The sequence below is a fragment of the Barbus barbus genome (genome assembly GCF_936440315.1).
Source record: "Barbus barbus genome assembly, chromosome: 29".
Classification (NCBI taxonomy): Eukaryota; Metazoa; Chordata; class Actinopteri; order Cypriniformes; family Cyprinidae; genus Barbus; species Barbus barbus.
The window spans coordinates 18,508,730-18,528,103 of NC_136757.1; the positions used below are offsets into that span (position 1 = coordinate 18,508,730).

At 36.2% G+C, this 19,374-nt stretch overlaps 1 protein-coding gene across 1 annotated transcript in view; it reads left to right on the top strand.

Annotated features, from left to right (window-relative positions):
- Positions 1-19,076, top strand: part of LOC306849705 (membrane-associated guanylate kinase, WW and PDZ domain-containing protein 3-like) — a 53,051-nt gene extending 33,975 nt beyond the window's left edge. The window contains exons 13-17 of the mRNA XM_079384949.1: positions 8,828-9,028; positions 9,944-10,017; positions 10,315-10,458; positions 10,681-10,819; positions 12,714-19,076. Of these exons, the coding sequence (XP_079241075.1) occupies positions 8,828-9,028; positions 9,944-10,017; positions 10,315-10,458; positions 10,681-10,819; positions 12,714-13,459 (1,304 nt within the window). The 3' untranslated portion in view covers positions 13,460-19,076. The remainder of the gene's footprint in view (positions 1-8,827; positions 9,029-9,943; positions 10,018-10,314; positions 10,459-10,680; positions 10,820-12,713) is intronic.
- Positions 19,077-19,374: the final 298 nt, after the last annotated feature.

Consider the following 19,374-nt stretch of genomic DNA (forward strand, 5'->3'; position numbering starts at 1 on the left):
CAGTGTGCACACACTTGGTCACTTGTTGTTAAGCAGATATTTTTATCACATGAGGGTGAGAAAATTGAGTCAGAGTTTTCCTTTATGGATTAACTGTTTTTTTAATGATAATTTCATAAGACATTCAAACTGAGAATGCTGTACTTTTACATAATATAAGTTGAAACCGGCATTGCAAATTTAATTCAGGCACATGTGACACAAATTGTGCTCTATTATTGCTTTTCATTCATTCACTGGTCATGTACTCACTGAATCATTTACTCTCTGATCACTGAAGGACGTTTTTAGTATACAAATGTTAGAAAATGATGGAGTAATCGTAGTTTTGAAGTTAAGGAGCTTGGTTTGTTAAACAGTGGTTCCATAAACTGGACAAAGATTCAGAAGTTTTTAATTTCTAAACTGCTTAATGTCGGGAATATTTTGTTATAATTCTAACTAAAGCTGAAGTGTGTCATTTCAAATGGATTGACAAAAAAAGTACATACTTTTTAAACATATTTCCTCAAATACTCTCCCTCTTTGCCATTGGCTGGCTGATCAGATAGCCACGCCCCTGACTCACATTATTGGTCGAAAGGTCAGACTGGTTGGAATGAACACATTTTGGGAAATCAACCTAGTAATTGCTTATAGTTATTCTGTAGTAAGTTTACTTGAAGCTGAAGTGTGTCATTTCAAATGGAATTGCAAAAATACTGTTTTTGATTTCCTCAAATACTTCCCCTTTCTGCCACTGGCTGGCTCATCAGATAGCCCCACTCCAAACCTACGCTATTGGTTGAACTCTTGTCAGGCTGGTTGGAATGTTCAAACAAGTAAAACTATGTTTTGAAAGGATTCTTCTGTATATGCATCTGCATAAGAAACTGGAATAGGAGAAAGTATATTAACATAAACACTCTTCAGCTTTAATAATAATAACAATAGAAGCCCATAGGAGTTCAGGTAAACATGCGTGCGTGTGTTTTCCTGACATGTGACGAAAGGTCATAATCATGAGTCCTTCTGTTCTCTACTCTGCATGAGGAGTTTTGTTAGAGCGCTGCAGCCATCCACTCTCGACCCCCGATTGAACTCGGCTTCCACAACACGCAAAACCTCTGTTCTTCCCGCCGAACCCTGTGGTGTGTGCAAAAACTAGGTTCTCATACGGCTCATTGGCTCGCAGTTCAGGGGAAATCTGCCCAGACGTGAAATAACAAAGGCTCATGAATAGTGGAGGTGAACAAAAACAAGGTGTTGTGTAAAAGTTCTGAAGCGCGACCCAGTTATTCCACACATTTAAAGAGTAGTTAAAGTTTCACCCGTGCTTTTGATGTGCAGCTGTTTGTGTCAGTGTTGGACTGCTGATGTATTAGAATTATTGAAAGTCTAGACAGATAGATAGATAGATAGATAGATAGATAGATAGATAGATAGATAGATAGATAGATAGATAGATAGATAGATAGATAGATAGATAGATAGATAGATAGATAATGTATTCATATATTTATATATTATAATTAGTTTTTTTCCTGTAGAAAGTGGAGCTTTCCTGTACAAAACTGATGCAAAATGCCTCTTTCAGTAGTATACTGTGTTATAAGCTTTAGAAGGCATGCATGTCTTTCTCTGTGTCATTCATAACAGTGTGGATTTATAGGATTATGGGAAGTGTTTGATAAGAGTTATGTAACAAACACCATATAGCTTCATGAAGCCGAAATCTGATGTTCAGTAACTACAAATCCCAAAGAGCATTTCTCTTTCTTTCAGACAGCTGGGTCAGAAACAGCCGTACCCCTCTATTCATCCCTTTTATTTATCTGCTTATCATGAGGGAGACTTTTATGAAATTACATAAACCCCCCGTGCCATGTTTATTAAATGTACCCCCCCTATAAACACAATAACCGTTTTAATGTTTTGGCTCTGTATGTCCACTTCTATAAATAACCCAGAGAACAATATGCTCATTATCAAAGATGTTTTACACGCTATGAATAATTCATGAATGTGTTATGAATAATAGACAGACTCATGAATAATGTAGGTTTGGTAATAATTGGCAGCACTTAACGATGTGGTACGTGGGAGAACATTATCGTCGCTTCACATGACACTGAACACACTCTCACCTGTGCTCTACACACACAGGTTTATCTCATTAGACAAAAGATCACAATTTATTCAGCAAACAATATTCTTATTTTCCACTTTGTTGGTCTGTTACTGTGATCATGGCCAGAGACAGACCACTTGTAGAAAAATAAAAGGGAGAAATTTTAACATTCATAATACATTTGCCTGCATAGAAAATACTGTAGCTGCCCAAGGATGTTTTCAAGTGAACTGACTTGCCTTAAATGAATAGTTCAGCCATGTGTACGTATGAGTGACTTTCTTCTGTGAAACACAAAAGGGGAGTTTTTGGAGAAAGTACAATATGAATCTTTTCAATATAATAAAATTCTAAAATGACCAAAAAGCCCCATAAAAGTGACTCATGCACTAAATTCAAAGTCATAAAATAGCTTTGTGTGAGGATAGGCCAACATTTCAGTTATTCATTGAAAATCACTGCAGTAACATCAAATTTAGTCTGTTCGTCAAACAAAGCACTTGAGCTAGATAGACTTTACTTTCATACTTAATACTTAAAGGGGACCTATTATGCCCCTTTTCACAAGATGTAAAACAAGTCTCTGATGTCCCCAGAGCGTATATGTGAAATTTTAGCTCAGAATACCCCACAGATATATTTTTAATGGTTGTTAAAATTGCCACTTTTAGGGTATGAGTCCAAACACGCTGATTTGGAGTATGTTGCTTTAATGCAGATGAGCTGTTGCTCCTGGAGAAGAGGGCGGAGCTTCAAGAGCTCAAGCTCTGGCATTAGCAGTGCTAGCCTTTGCAAATAAACATTCCACTATTAGTACAAGCCTGTTATCTTTACAGAAAACATTCTCTGTTTCAAAGTCAGTCGTCTGATTATACTGTGCATAATACATTTGCGTTTATGAATAGGGTTGGGTACTGAAACCCGGTACCAATATGGCACCGGTACCTATGTACTAGAACCGAATCAGAACGCAGATTTCGGTGCCATGCCTGAGCGATCGATTTAAATATTTGTCCTTTGTTTCTCCGAAACTAACGTAAGAAGCATCATCACCGCACGTGAAAAATAATTTCCCGACTGTGAAAATTCACGTCAACTCAAGTCGGAAATAATACAAGTCCAACAAATCTTTGTAGTAACACGAGTGTGCTGTTTTCACATTCCGGCTTAAAAGCACAACTCGGGAAATTAGAGCATCCGCGGAGTGCGTGAATGCAAAAATTACACTTACTCTGACGGCAGCAGGTACCCTTCCATTTTTGAAGCTTGAAAGCTCTAGTCCCCATTTATTGTTATTGCATGGAAAAGATCTACATTTCTCCAAGTCCGTTGTTTCACTGGAAGACAGAATAATTGCATTTTGATTTAAAAATTTAAGGGTGCAAAAGAGAAAAAAATTAAGCATTAAAAAAATGAAAACATATGTACTAATGTACTGTTTATAATCTCTAATCCATTTTAAAAATGAGGTACATTTCCATTTCATGTTGACTATTAAACACCACATCACACATACAGTACAAGAAAAGGTTTCCGAGTAGCTTGTTTTACATTTCATCTCTCTCTGTCACCTGTATGTTTGATCTTGTCGTGTGTGGTGATTTCTCTCTGGGGAAAGTGCATACAGATCAGATACTCTGTTAGTAGTTGACCTAAAGTGCTGATTACACTAGTTTGTAAGTTTTGCAGTCCTATTATCTTTATCAAAGAGTTCCATAAGATCATACAGGTGTTCTCAGATTCACATCTGAGGAAGCTTCAGGACTCTTTGTACAGATCTAAAAGGGACTTTCATGTTGTAAGGAAATGTTTCTTGGCTCTTGCTCAAAAGATGCAGCAGAGTGTAAATTAGGAGAGCAATTCTAACATATGTTTGTTCTTTCATGACATGTTTATTCAGATCTGCTGCCCGCTGTGTCAGTGCAACACTGTTTCCTTTGTTTGTATCATAAATTTCCTATTAATATACAGTCAAGAGTTTGAACACTTTTGTGGTTCTACAGTTCCCTCAACAGAGACGGAGGCTGAAACAACTCACATATGTCGAAGTACAAAAAGTTTGTACATAGAGTTTCAAGCTTGTGTACACTTAAAACCGCAGGACTAGATGCCCATCCTAAAGTTATTAGAGATTACACCAGCTCCAGAGTGAATCTAAACACACTTGTGAAGACTTCAGATGATGCCAATGCTCACAAGGATTACAGATAACGGCAACTGTACATGGACACAAAACATTGGACACACAAAACAAATATTATCCTTATATTGCCCATAAGGGTAAGTTTGACGATTTTCAGCTGCTTTGTATTATTGCAACGTCTCTAATATCTGTAAATGAACAATATTTACTCTTTCTCTGAGTTATATGTACCTATATGTCCCCTTTTATTTATAAGCAGCACTCCGCAGGATGATGCATAAATGAAATGACGAGTTTTGACAAAATGACACAAACACTTTTTGCAGCATCTAAATGAAAAAATGCTGTTTCGCATCAGTTTTGCTGGCAAATAAATGGTATCTCGGAGAAAGAATAAACATTGTTCTTTTACAAATGTTACCAACATTGTAACAATACAAAATGGATTGACATTTTTTTACAGGGTTCTCACGCTTCTTGAAAGTACTTGAATTTCAGTCATATGGATTCAAGGCCTGGAAAGTACTTGAAAACAAATATAGGTCCTTGAAAGTGCTTGAATTAAATTATCAATTTTGTTTATGGCGCTATTTAAAAAATTGTCCTATATGTGCTGTCAAAGACAGAACGAAACGGCACTAATGATTGGGGTGGAGATGAGGTAGCGCAAAAAAAAACAAAAAAACATTGGTCAGCGAAATGCTCACTGGGTCAGCAGGGTTAGACAAAAACAGGTGGAGAAGAAAAGACGCATGTTAACTGCAAAATAATTAAGAATTAATTTGATGAATTAGGTGAGAAACCATCAGGAGCCATTTAGTATCCAGCGCTACCATTTTCCAGAACTGCAACCTTCCTGGAGTCTCCAGAATTACAAGTAGCCAGGTTTTCAGAGACTTTGCTTGGGTAAAAAAAATCCTAAAAAATGGCCCTCACTTAATGAGAATAACATGCTGAAGTGTTGTGAAAGACTATTTTTTATTTTATTTTTATAGTCCGATAAGTTGAGAGTTACTCATGAAGGACCAGCACCACATCCTCTTGTACCACTGTTTGAAGAATTTATCTTCCAGAATCTGGCAGTAATTTTTAGGAGCTCATTTTTAGTCAATCTCTGCAAGACAGACTTTTCAGAATAGGAGATGGACTAAAAATGAACTCCCAAAACGTACTGTGACATGGAGCGAAGGAGAAAATGTAGAACTTGAAAAATAAGAAAAACAGCTTAGTGAAAAGTGTTTATAGTTTAAAAGCAAATAGAAAGTTTTTTTTTTTTCAGATTTCCACATATGCAAGGTTTAAAATTTTAATGAAATATTTAAAAAGAAAATTGAGCACCTGCATTCCTCTAGGTCAAAGATGAAAAAATGCGATTTACAATAATAATTTTGACTTGAGTTTATTTATTAATGAGTAATGTCTCAATTGAGAGAATGTGCAAATTTTTAATATTAACAGGTTTTACCTTGTTATTACAATATTTAACCACTTTTTATTAATTTAAAAATTGTGAAATTCTTTCAAATTTAAATATTGTACAAGAACTACATAAAAAACCAGTTTGATGCATATTTTAGAAATTGTATTTGAATATTACCAGTATTGACTTCAATGGATTTCATTAAATTCCTTTGAACACGACAGCTCAGAACGGTCTTAATTTATGAAACCTACACATTCAAAACATTATTACTCTGAAATTTTGTATGTAAATGTTAAGTGTAAGTGAAATGTTAAGTACTGTAAGGTCTTTCATGACACTACATATGCTGGGGTGTGAATTTGACAGGTGCTTCTTATAAAATAAATGGTGCTTTAAAAAGTCCTTGAATCTGGTGTTCATGAAAGAGTGGGAACCCTGTTTTTAACTTACCCTTTTATAATGTTGAAGGATAATGTTTAACTGAACACAAAACTAGAGACTTGTTTAGTAAGATTTTATCAGAAAATATTTTAGAATTTTTATCAAACATTTTAACTGCTTAATTATTGTTTGCCTGGTTTTTATTTTGTGTTTATGTAACTCTTTTATTATTGTAACTCAGTTTTTGCCATAAAGATAGCCTTCGATGCTGACAGCACTAAGCACATAACTTACTATGGATATTATTATTTTGTCCTCATTTGTAAGTCACTTTGATGACTAAATAAGAATAAAATAATAAAACGTTGCTCTAAGCTGACACTTTTGACCTGGATTGCTTATGGGAGCATTTAAAGGGCTAACAGAAACTGTTTCAGGCATGTTGTTGTTTTTACATGTTCTGCGCTGTTGGCCGTTTCCCCACACAAGTGCACGATCAATACAAACTGGCCAATACTGCCCAGTGGCAGTGCTAAGAGCGTGTTTGGGAATGTCTCTGTATCTAAAGATGCAAACCTCCCTGCGCCACAGGAGCTGAGGAGCCATTAGATTAGGAAATGCTGACATATAAAACTACCTAAGTAGCCAGGTACTCTGTGGCTATATTTATTTGATCAAAAATATAGTAAAAACACTAATATTCTGAAATTTGAATACAATTTAGAATCAAATAAAAACACTTTTAAATGTAATATATTCCTAAGTGGCAAAACAGAATTTTCAAGAGCCATTACTCCAGTCTTCAGTGTCACATAATCCTTCAGAAATCATTTTAATATGCTGCCTACATTTGGTGCTCAAGAAACATTTCTTCTTACTTCTATCAATGTTGAAACCTGCTGTTTAATATTTTTGCTGCTTAATATTTTTGTGGAAACCATGATACATTTTTCATTTTGTCTCTTTGCTGAATAGAAAGTTCATAAGAACAGCATTTGTTTGTAGTATCAATCTTTTGTACATCGTAAGTTCATCACAATTCTCTCAATTTAGTATTCATACTTGTCTGTTACTTTCACTTATTTATTTAATAATCTTCGGCCTTATTCATGAAACACTAGCTAAACATTTTGTTTTAATCTTACATAAATGGTCACATTCAGTAGAATCATAATTTGATAGGATAATTTAAGGAATATTTGTTTGCTCGTGTTTGATAAATAACGGCCCTTGTCTGTGGAAAAACATGCTCCTGTTCTTCTATTCTTTATCATATCCTTTAGCCTCTTTCTGCATTTCTCTTTTTTGGGGTGGTTGCTTTTCTCTTTCATGAGAACTTGCATGCCAGTCTAAATTTGGTGTATTTGTGTGCCTTTCATTTGCACATCACTTGCAGAAACATCTCTCAACAAAGACATATATGGAGCAGAATGCTTAAGGCAACCGAGCAGTATTTCAGTCTGCTGTCTGATGTTTTATGTCTCGCTCTTCTTTCTTTAATTGACTGTCTCTGTGTAACATGATGGCGAGTGCTCAGGGTAATTGTACGCAGGTCTTTGAGATTACAATCTTGGCAACCAACCTCTTGTTTGGCCAGGAGTGAAAGGCTGAATAATGTGGACAGACGAGGTTGGAGTGGAACAAAACACATCATACTCAAAGCTTCTTTGAAAACAATAGGCTACACAGGGTGAGTACAGACCCATCAGAGGACAACAACAGTGAAACTTGGGACACACTGAAGAGAAAGCAATAATTAAACAAACACAGGTGTTCAATAAACATGACTGATGCATAGGATTTCAATGTCAAGAAGGCTCCACCTTGTAACTAGCAGGCGGAACAGTTTATTCTAGTGAGTTATTGCTGGTTTGTTCTTTCTGAGAGGATTTTTGTTTTTGAAATTCCTTTGTGGAATGTGAAAACCTGTGGAACGATGCTTTTTTCCTTTAGTGTGATGGAGAATGTGTCAAAATACACACTTTAGATGAACAATGGCACACACAATGTTTATTCTTTTCATGCAGAGTTGTGAGTCCTAGTTAGATCTGGATTCCAATCCCTGTTGGAATCTAGCATTCTTTCCTATGGAGTTTAGTTGCAAAACAAATTTTGAAAACACAATATTCGGTGTTTAAAGAGATCATTTTCACCAAAATGATTCAAACTTATGTCACTTGTTCTTATGTCATTTAAATATTTATTTTCTATGGAACTTGTGGTGGCTTTGTTTAAGGAACAGATGAAACTCTAAGTAGTCGAAATGTTCATTTTTGAGTGGGATCATAGTTGAAAGACAGTTCAATCAAGAAACAAACAAATAAAAAAAATAAAACCTTTTAACTTTTAAAACTGATTGACTGAGATGTTACTTTTAAGAGCTGTAGCCTGAACTATGAGTTGTGCTGTAATGTAACTCCTGAAGCTTTGAGATTTGTGTATCTTTGCACATAATCTATTAAACAATGAAATGAATCATAATGTGGCTGTAAGGTCACAGAACTTCTGTGGTCCAGAATGTCCCGTGGTTATGTAAACGTGAATGTTTAAGTGAGGAATTTGTTCAGTGTTCTGTCAGCTGTATAATCTACTTTTGATTCAGTGATTCATGCAGTTCATTTAGAAATGTGCCCCTTTGTATCGTTACAAAATGCTTTACCAAATGGGAAAAAAATACTTGGTGACCCATTATAAAATGGAAAGAATTTTGTTTCATTTACATGGAAGAGAGGATGAATATCTTTCTTTCTGTCTCTTTTTCTGTCTTTAGCCTCGTCTCTATTGTCTCACAGGTTTGTGACGGTGCGACGGGGGAGCCCAGCAGCACGCAGTGGTCAGATCCAGCCGGGGGATCAGCTGGAGGCCGTGGAGGGTAGATCAGTGGTCACGCTGCCTCACAGAGACCTCGCACAGATACTGCGCAGAGCCGGCAACACACTCAGACTCACCATTATACCACGCTCTCACACTAGTAAGCACAGCACACTCATATAATGTTCCTAATTTCACTGTTTAAAAATATATTGTATGTTTTTAAATGGTGATGTTTGTTCATAGACTGCTGTTCGAAAGTTTGGGGTGAGAAAGAAATCTCTTCTGCTCATCAAGGCTGAAATTATTTGATCAAAAATACAGTAAAAGCTATAACATTGTGCAGTATTATGATTTAAAATAACTGATGTTTTTACATTTTTATTTTAACATATTTAACATTTTTACATTTTTAAATGTAATTAATTCCTGTGATGGCAAAGTTGGATTTTTCAGCAGCCATTACTCTAGTCTTCAGTGTCGCATGATCCTTCAGAAATCATCGTTGAAAATCAAGGTTGAAAACAGTTAACTGCTTAATATGATTCAAATATGCATATACATCTGCAGATACATTTTATCAGGATTCTTTGATTAATAGAGAGCTCAAAACGTATAGCATTTATTTGATATAGAAATGTAAAAGTCTTCACTTGTCACTTAATTTACTGCAATCATGCTGAATTAAAGTATTAATTTTTTTCAAAACATTTGAATGGCAGAGTATATGCACACAAGTTTGTTTTTGTGTATAGTTTATATTTTGGTATTTGTTTTGTAAAGTTCCTTGAGAAACTTGCTGTATAAACCTTATTATTAATAATAATATTATTGATTAACTAACAGTTTATTCATGCAGATTTATATAATAATTATTAAATAATTCAATTAAATATTTTTTGTTACTTTTTATGTTATGTTATATTTTATATATTATTCTGAAATAATGTTGTTTCTGCTAGATCTTGTGGTGTATTTTCAACAGTTTCCACAAGAGGGTGCTGGTGTAAAGACTGTAATTAAGTGTTAATAAGCTGTGTGTGTCTAGACTCATGAGTATCTATTTTTTCATCAGACAATAATCTACCTGAGTACCCTGACTTTGATGCTGAGAGTCGGTTAAGAAAAGGGCATCGGGCTAAGCAAAAGGTGAGACTACATGCACGCATACACAAATTTTGTTCTGTTGTTTTTTTTTGTTTTTTTTTATTATAAACCTCAAATGTGTAGGGAAAGTGCATCTCTATAACTGGCCACCATTTCTGAATGCCTTATTTATTTTAAACGCTTCTACAGTGTGATAGTAATGTAGAGTAATTATAGAAGAATTAGCATGCTCTTTAAAGTTTTTAAGTTAGCTTGTTATCTGCAACTTTCCATTATTTTATACCCTACACCACATAAAGTTGCTTAAAAATGTCTCTCTCTCTCTCTCTCCCTCTCCAGGATTCCCAGTATTATAGTGTTGATCTTGAGAGGGGGCCAACAGGGTTTGGTTTTAGTTTGCGAGGTGGAAGCGAGTATAACATGGGTCTATATGTGCTCGGTCTAATGGAGGGTGGACCGGCCTCACGCAGTCAGAAAATGCAGGCTAGTTTACACACACACACACACACACACAGAGTAAATTGTATTGGGACACCAATAAATAAACCTTTCACTTGATTCTGTCAGGGCTGTTTGAAAGTGTGACACAAGCACAAGGAGCAGCACTGAGTCATGTTGTGAAGATTATGCTGAGGCATGCTGGGATTAGGTTCTGTTGTTGACATTATGATGAGTCATTGAGGGTTTTGCTGACTCATATTGCAGGTGAGTGATCAGCTCGTGGAGATTAACGGAGACAGCACAACTGGGATGACACACAGCCAGGCCGTGGAGCAGATCCGAAAGGGAGGAGCCTGGATACATCTCATACTGAAGAAAGGCAATGGATACGTACCAGATTATGGTGAGGGGAGAAAGATTAATGTATAGGAATAGAGGGTTTGAGAAATTTAGGTTCACGTAAGAGTAATGATCGACCGATGGCCAAAACATTTTACAAAAGTTTTGCTCCCTCTGATAGTTACCAGGTTTACATCTGTAGATCAGATTCTTCTAGTCAGGGCTATAGGTAGGTAAGAGGTCATATTTGGAGCTCATATGTTGAAATTATACGTTTGTCCATAAAACTTGGTTAAAAAACAAGGTGATGACAGACATTCAGGACTTTTAAGCATTCAGGATATAAGTTCAATCCTTTAGCTTCTTACCTGTACTTTTTGCAACTCTGCATTGGATTTTTCCTCTTGATTTACTTCTTTCTCTTCCTGTCTTTCACAACTTCATACTTTCGCTCTGTTTCTCTCTCTTGAACTCTCCTCCAGTGGAGCTTTCCAGCTTATCTCTTTGTATGACTAACTCGAAGCAGGGCGAGCCTTGCTTCTATGTCATCGGCCGGACAGAAAACACGCGGTTGGTAACCGTTCCTCGTTCCTGTTCACTTTGTGATCTCACAGTTCTCATACTCCCTTCTACATTCTGCTTTTTCTGTTTCCTATAACTAAGGGTGTCATGTTTTATATATATATATATATATATATATATATATATATATATATCATTTAAAGTTTTATGGTCACATTTTTTTAAATGTTTTTGAAAGAAGTATTTTATGCTCACCAATTTTGCATTTATTTAATCAATAATACAGTAATACAGTACAACAGTAATGTTTTGAAATATTTTTACAATTTTAAAATAACTTTTCTATTTTAAAATATTTTAAAATGTAATTTATTCTTATAATGGCAGGTTGTTTGTGGAACAATTGTATTTAATTTAATACTTAATTTTTATTTTGAAACGGTGATGCATATTTTCAGGATTCTGTGATGAATCCTGAAAATGATAAATGTGTTTTTTTTTTCACTTTTGAAGAATTTAATGCATTCTTTTTGCTGAATAAGAAAAAATGTTACTGACCCCACACTTACAGTAGTGTATATAATAATAATAATAATCATAATAAACATAATCATAATTTATTTATTTTTTAAGTTTATTAAAAGTCACGGGAACACTTGAGTATAGGACCAATTCTCCCTATTAACTAGTTGCTTATTAACATATTGGCTGTTTATTAGTACTTATAAAGCACATACTCTGCATGACCATATTCTACATCGCTAACCCTACCCAATACCTAAACTTACCTACCTAATACTAACTATTAATAAGCGGCAAATTAGGAGTTTGAGGCAAAAGTCATAGTTAATAGTTTGTTAATAGCGAGAATTGGACCTTAAAATAAAGTGTGACCAAATTCACTAAACAAAATTCATAACAGCTTTTTAGTGTAATATTCTTAACTGAATCTGGTGTTTTCTTTTCAGTTTGAATGGGCGTGATGCTTTTGTTGTAACTGTTGCCCATTTTTCTGTTAAATTATAGCCTTTGATAAATAACTATCATTGCAGAGATTACCAAAGTCATCCAAATATTGATTTGAGCTGTACTTTCGGCCCAAAATAACCATAAAGAACAGGCACCAGGAATTCCCTACCATAATAATCAGGGTTTTTTTAATGCAACAGAACGCTAATGCCATTACTTTACTGACAGTGTAGTTTACTCAAGCATTCAGACACATTTCTCGTCCACCGCCGCCTCCACAGACCTTCACTCAGGCTGAGATTGCTGGGAATAACCCCATACTGATCTCAGAACAGTCATTGGTACAAACATGGTTGTGCTGTCATTCATCCCCCCACTTCTCCATCATCCAACCCATATCCGACACCTTCTTTTGTAGTTTTTTTGTAGATAATGTTTTATCATTCAGCTCTCTCTCTTCTTCCCAGACCATGAAGCTGGAGACGTTTCCCCCTCCTCCCTCTTTTCCGAGGAGCCGCGTATGCCTACAGTGGATCGCTCCCCTTCAAGGAGCTGCAGATGGGTGGATGACAGTGGACGAGAGAAGAGAGAGAGGAGGGGGGAATCAGGAGGAAGAAGCAGAGGAAGAGGACCAGATGAAGGCAGCTCCCGGTCGGCAGGAAGAAGGAGAGAGCATCAGATGCATTCACAGAGTTTACCCGGCACGCTGAGGAGCCGAGAGGGGCCACGGAAAGAAGAGAAAGAGGACGACACACGGGGAGAAAGAAAGGGAGAAGAGGAACGACAACGAGGAAGGCAAAAAAGTAATAGCGTTGGAGAGAGAAGGCGAAAAGTGAAGGATGCTAGTTCAGAGAGAGAGAACGGTCTCCTAACAGACAGAGAGAATGAGAGAGGGAGTGTCAGAAGAGAAAAGAGGGATCACAACAGAACCAGCACAACGGAGGTCACACAGCGCACACCTTTCTCCTTCCTCATGCCTTTGGACAATGATGATGATGCAGAATCGGCTCACAGCTTCTCTGAAGTCAGTATGTCTGCAGCCAGCATCTCATTCTCGGGGACTCAGTGGCCCCTGGATGCCATCAGCCCTCTACAGGCTCCTGGTTCTCCGACAACAGCCCCGGGACCCTGGCTAGTCCCCAGCCCTCACAAACTCTCTCAGGTTTTAGAGGGGAAAAGGCTGAGCCAGAACAAGGGAGGGCTGTGGTCCTAATGCTATTTTCCTTAAAGGCATAGTTCACCTAAAAACTTAACCTCATGACGTTCCAATTCAGTATGACTATTTATAGGAATTTACTTATTTGTGCTAGTTGCACTTTTTCACTTGAATGAATGGGTACTGAAGCTTTTAAGATTCAAATAAGATGCAAACGCACCACAAATGGTTTATACTATATTCCAAGTCTTGTGAAGTAATATTATAGCTGTGTGTGAGAAACACACAAACTGGTTCAGGCCTATTAAATTTTTGTGAATCTAATCAATTGATTAAAAAAATAATGATTTATGAATCTTTGCTACTTTGATCATGAATATTGCAGAGAGAGCTAGAGCAGATTTCAGTGAATAAAGGTGTCCTATTCACCACTTTTCAGCAAATTTTCGCTGTTGTAATTATTTTAATAGAAATCCACACCATCTGGAATTTAATGGGAGGCTGAAAGATTTCCCTATGTGTATTTTGCATCGACTTCAGTTGGTCATGCAAATCAACAGTAACCTGCTTGGTTTGAACGTGAATTTTGTGTGAGCTGTAGTTTATACAAATCTACACTATTGAAATATACAATAGACCTTTTTTGCATGCAAAATTCAGTTATTATGTGAATGCACCTTAAAAGCATAGTCCATAGGATAGCCCACCAAATCATTCCAAATCTGACTTTCTTTACTTCCATTGTATAAACAAAAATTACTAAAGTGAATAGGACCCCAAACTCTTTGGTTACAAGCCGAAGAAAGAAATGTGTCCAGGTTTGGAATGACTCAAGGGTGAGTAAATGAAGACAATTTTCATTTTTGAGTGGACTATCCCTAACAACTGAGATCTCTGTCTGTTCTATTACGTGTCATATTGACTTTTTAATGTAACGTTTAATGTAATTTAGCTCTCAATTTAAATGAACCACTTTTATGATACACATTCACTTTGATGGTCCTGCTTTTGTGTCCTTTGTGAAGCTTGTCTTCAAAATTTCTCCTTTTGTGCTTCATGGAAGAAAATAGTCATACAGGTTTGGAACAACTTGAGTGTTACTAAATGATGACAAAGTTTTACTTTTTTGGGGGGAGGTAAACTATCTCTTTAACTTTCTCTTCTCTTCTGTCTCTTTCACTCACACACACACACTGTCTCTCTCATCCAGCCTCTCTAGCTCTGTCTCTATATATGTGATTTTCAGTACACTACCACCATCCCATCTGCATCTCTTCCATCTCAAATACATTTCTATGTACTAGAGTTGTTGAATTTGGTATCATCCAGATACCGCGCAAGTCTCCCATCCAGGCCAATCAATCCTTGATTTTATCGCCATCCAGTGACCAAGGAAAGAATATGATCAAATGCTGGCATTGATGTGGCTAGCATGATAGTAACTGCAAGGTCAGTTAGTATGCGTCTATGATTTATGATGTCCTTCACAGCATGTCTTTTTCAAATCATTGACATTTTTATTTTGCATATTTTCCATTTATTTTCGTAAGAATGCAACAAAAATTCTATTATAAAAAGGAAGATTTATTTAAGACACTGTCGCTCAGTCGTGCCCCTGAAGAGCTACATTTCTGAAAGTAAACTAGATCGAAAAACAGATCTTCAGGAGCAGGACTAAGTGATTAAAGAGATTTTATTAGCTGCTTGCTGTTTGTGACTGGACTGTAACCCCTCCCCTGCTGTGTGCGCGGTGGTCTTGCTGTTGAAAGAGGGGGGAAGGCAGATAACAGAACTAAAGTTTTATTATAAGGCCAGTGAGCCGTATCAAACCTCTCCAGGTGCCTTCTGCTTCTTTAACCAGTGTTTACCAAAAAAAAAGAAAGAAACAAATACAAGTAAAAGAACATAAGTCGTAGCATAGTAGAAAGTGTGCAACACAATACTGTTCTGCCTCTTTAACATCTATATCTTTGCAAGACTTGGTTCACGAGTTGGGGAAAATATTCTGCACACGCTCTGCGAAACTTCAGCTAAGTGAGTCAAAGTGAAAGAGAGCCATTACAAGTGCCTCATGCGATATTCCTTTATACGAGACATAGACTTCCCTCAAGCTGAAAATCAGGACCCAAAGTTTTGATTTTTTTTCCATTCTGATACTTTTTTGCATTTGTATGCTTTCCGATTCAATATTTCAGACCCATTTCATTGCCCTCGACATTTCTGAAAAATCGCAAAAAGGAGAAAACGAAGGCCTGATCAATCCTCATCCCAAGCCCTCCACCAATCAGCATCAAGCATCAGGCGGAATCTTCATTTCAGGATACAAAAAGAAAAACAAAAAAACAAGAAGAAGAAAAAGAAAAAGGGCATTTTGATACAGGTCTTCTATGCATTTTGTAAGACTTACTGATCAAAAATTGTGGTAGGATTTTTCTACCCAAGATATGAGATTCGTAATTTTGTGTACTGTTAAAATACACAGGCAGGTTGGTGAATCGAAACCGAAAATTTAAAGGTGATCCGGTGATAATCAGACATGCTGTACCACCAGCTTATGCATTGATCTTTATCTCAGAACTGTCTGAGCAATAAAAGTGCTATCTCTTTCTGTTCTGTGTCATACCAAGCAAAGCTCTAGACAAGCTCAGTAGAGCTGAGTAATAGAAATATGCACAGTAAAATCATCTGTGATAAACTAATTATCCCTATATACATTTGATTTTTAAAAATAATAAAATATTTTAAGTAGATTTGAATTTATTTAAATATTCAAAAGACAGAATTTAATCCTTCAGATTTAAAAAATAGAATCCAATGTATTTTAATTTATCACTGGAGTTCTTTACTGTGCTGTTACATATCAATAAATGCTTACATAGAAGATCACATGCGAGTTCTGTTGCCATACGCAGCCTGTAAGCAATTAGCAATTCGATCAATCTTAAGTGTTAACACTTTAAATCAGGGCTTATACATGAGTATTACACACAGCGTTCAGCTGTACATCTGAGGTGTCATCTGAAATTCACTGCTCTCAGAATCCTCAACCAGCCTGGGTATTGATGTTGACTTTGTACCTGATTATCCCATTGGCATTAGCACGTACTGTACAGAAACTGGGATGAGCCTTGTAAATGTTTAGTTTGGGTTTATTTTTGTGAGGGGGAAGATTGTTTTTTTCCCCCCCAAAACATTAAATCTGTAGCATTTCCCTTATTGTAGCAGATCTTATGAAAAAACAAGCTTATTGTACATATTTATAGACCCTGGACATATCTTTTTTTTTTTTTTTGTATTCTCGAATCCCCACAATGTCTCACATATCAGACATATACAGCACTGTCGAGTTAACCTGAGACATGTGCAGCATTTTAAACCAAGGTGCCCACTGGCTTGACGAGAAGCTTGATATATAAAATTATTCTTCTAATTCAATCTTGCATGTCTGTAGTGAGTATACTAGTTTTAATAGCACTGGCCCTTACAATGAAATTAAATGTACCCATGGCATGATACTGTATTCCACAGCCCAGGAGGCCAGTTGCAATGTTTTGTAGAACATCTGTTGCCAGTTTCAAATTATTCAAATTGTGGAATCTGATCTAAAAGCTTGATTGCCCCCTAGTGCCCACTGTGGTTTTTGCACACCGTGGCCCTCTTTTATATGCCTCTTCATGACGTCTTCAACAGCATATTAAAAGCAAGATTTAGAGACACAAAGACCACAAGTATGTAGTCCACAAAAATAACAATTAGCATGCCCACTGAACATTTTCCAGCCCCATAGGTTTCCTTGTACTGGAGACAGATTAGACCCTTAGGTGTTCAGTAGTCAGAGATGTAGTCTCAAGGACGAGCCATACTCGGAGCCAACCAATATATGAATACAGTGATGCAATGTTTTTTAATAATAATGTCTGCAAGGTTCCTATCAGTGCAAATGTGCCATTTAAATCTAATCAGTGATGTCATACTCTTTCCCTCTACCGAGAGAAATCCAGATGGGCGTTTGGTCCTCTGAGTTTGACGCTTTTAAAATGTCAAATCACAAACAGAGTGTTTCAGCTTTGAATTTTCAACTTGAATTTGCTATATTGGCCTTGTAAGGAGTCAGCCATTGTACAGAACAAGAACGCTTTTATTTGTAAAGAGGAAAGAAAAGATGTTTTTATATCTATATTCTAGAAATATAGGATAGAAGGCAGCAGGGGTGTAAAGTGCTTGAGCAATTGTACTTCATTACTAGAATTACTATTTGAAACTGAAAATTTACACAATTACATTCGTAAGAAAAAAAGTCATTTTTTTATTAGTTTGTCAAATTAAATGTATATCTTTTAAAAAGTGCATATTTCCCTGGCCACCATGACGAAAACCTGAAAGTTGAAATATGTGATGTAAAATGTATTTGGCCACAATTATGGTCTTATTTATATTATATGCCTTGTTGAAGAATATGACTGAAGTGAGAAAACAGTTGGTAAAACAGTGTTATTTATTTAGTCATTTAGCAGACGCTTTATCCAAAGCAACAACGTGCAAGTGCTATTACAAGTCTTGGTTGGCCTAATGCAGTACAGATAATTATTATTATTTATTTTTTATTTATTAACTAAAACTATTAAAAAAATGTTTTCATTAATTGAGATAAAATATAATATAGATTAATTATTTACACTTGAAACAAAAGTGAAATTGAAATGTTGCCTTGGCAACTAACCTAAATTAAATAAGTTTAAGTACTAAAGTTACTAAAACTAAAACAAATATAAACTATATAATATATAAATATCGTGTTAAACAGCTATATCATCAGATTAGGCTAATTGTAACAATTAATTTAATGATGTCACAATTTCAGACTGGTTTTAAAGTTTTTTTTATTTTATTTTAACAAGTCTTCAATTCTAAATTGTTTGTAGTTTGTACAACTTAAATGAGATTTCTTCTCGCTTTCATGTCTCGTCTATTTCTAAAACTAAGTTTACTTTTAAATACTAAGTACAATGTGCAAACTTTTTAACTTGGGAATTTTTTTTTTTTACTGTAAACCTTTGACACCGTACCCATACTTCAGTATAATTTCTCAATGCTTTTCACACCCCTGTGTGCCAGACAGCTCGGCCCACGATAATGAAAGCAGAGGACATTCTGTCGTATAAAGGAAGTAGAGAACCTCTCTGAGGCAGCCGCCCAGTCTGAATTCTTGCAATCTCTTTTTCTCCATTGGTGCTGATCCTCCAACTGGTTGGCTGCAGTCACCGTTTCGCTTTCCCCCATTCAGTGCATAAGGAGGTCACCACTTACAAGCCAGCGGAAAGCAGTTAAAACCGTTTCAAGTGTTCAGATGGGGCTAAAAAAATATCATTCTGTGAGCTCCTGTGTAAAGGTTGTACTTCCTTTATAGCATAAGCGTCCTCACCTTCATTTTGGCTTAGCATAAACAGGACTCTCAAGTATAGAGAATGAGGAAGCAGGCAGCAGTGTGTTGCAGATTTTTACCTGCCGGGTCTGAAGCGAGACTTCGAGTAGCTGTTATTTTAGTGGCGTCCTCTGCAGGGAAGATGCTGAGTGTTTAAATAGCAGTCCATGAGGGGACACCTTGAACACAGATGTACAGGTTTTTAATTGCTCTTGATATGTATGAAGATACTGTATTGTTTTTGAATGCATCAACAGGGAGTTTTGAATTATGAATAATGACATGCAGTTACAGAAATAAACTGAATAAAACTCAAAAAAGTTGTTGTGTTCACTCATTTCCACTCTCTGTAGCCTGGTCCAAAGCCTAGTGAGCTACATAGGCCACAGTTTATTTTTGTTGTGTTAGCATGTTGCTAAGCTAATAGTGATGCTCATAATAAGTAGCTATAAAAACAGATTAGATTTTTTTTTCACAGAAAAATTCTGAAATCTCCCTCTCTAAGCTGTTCATTAGGTTTTAGAACAAAGCAGATGAGTGTTATATATAT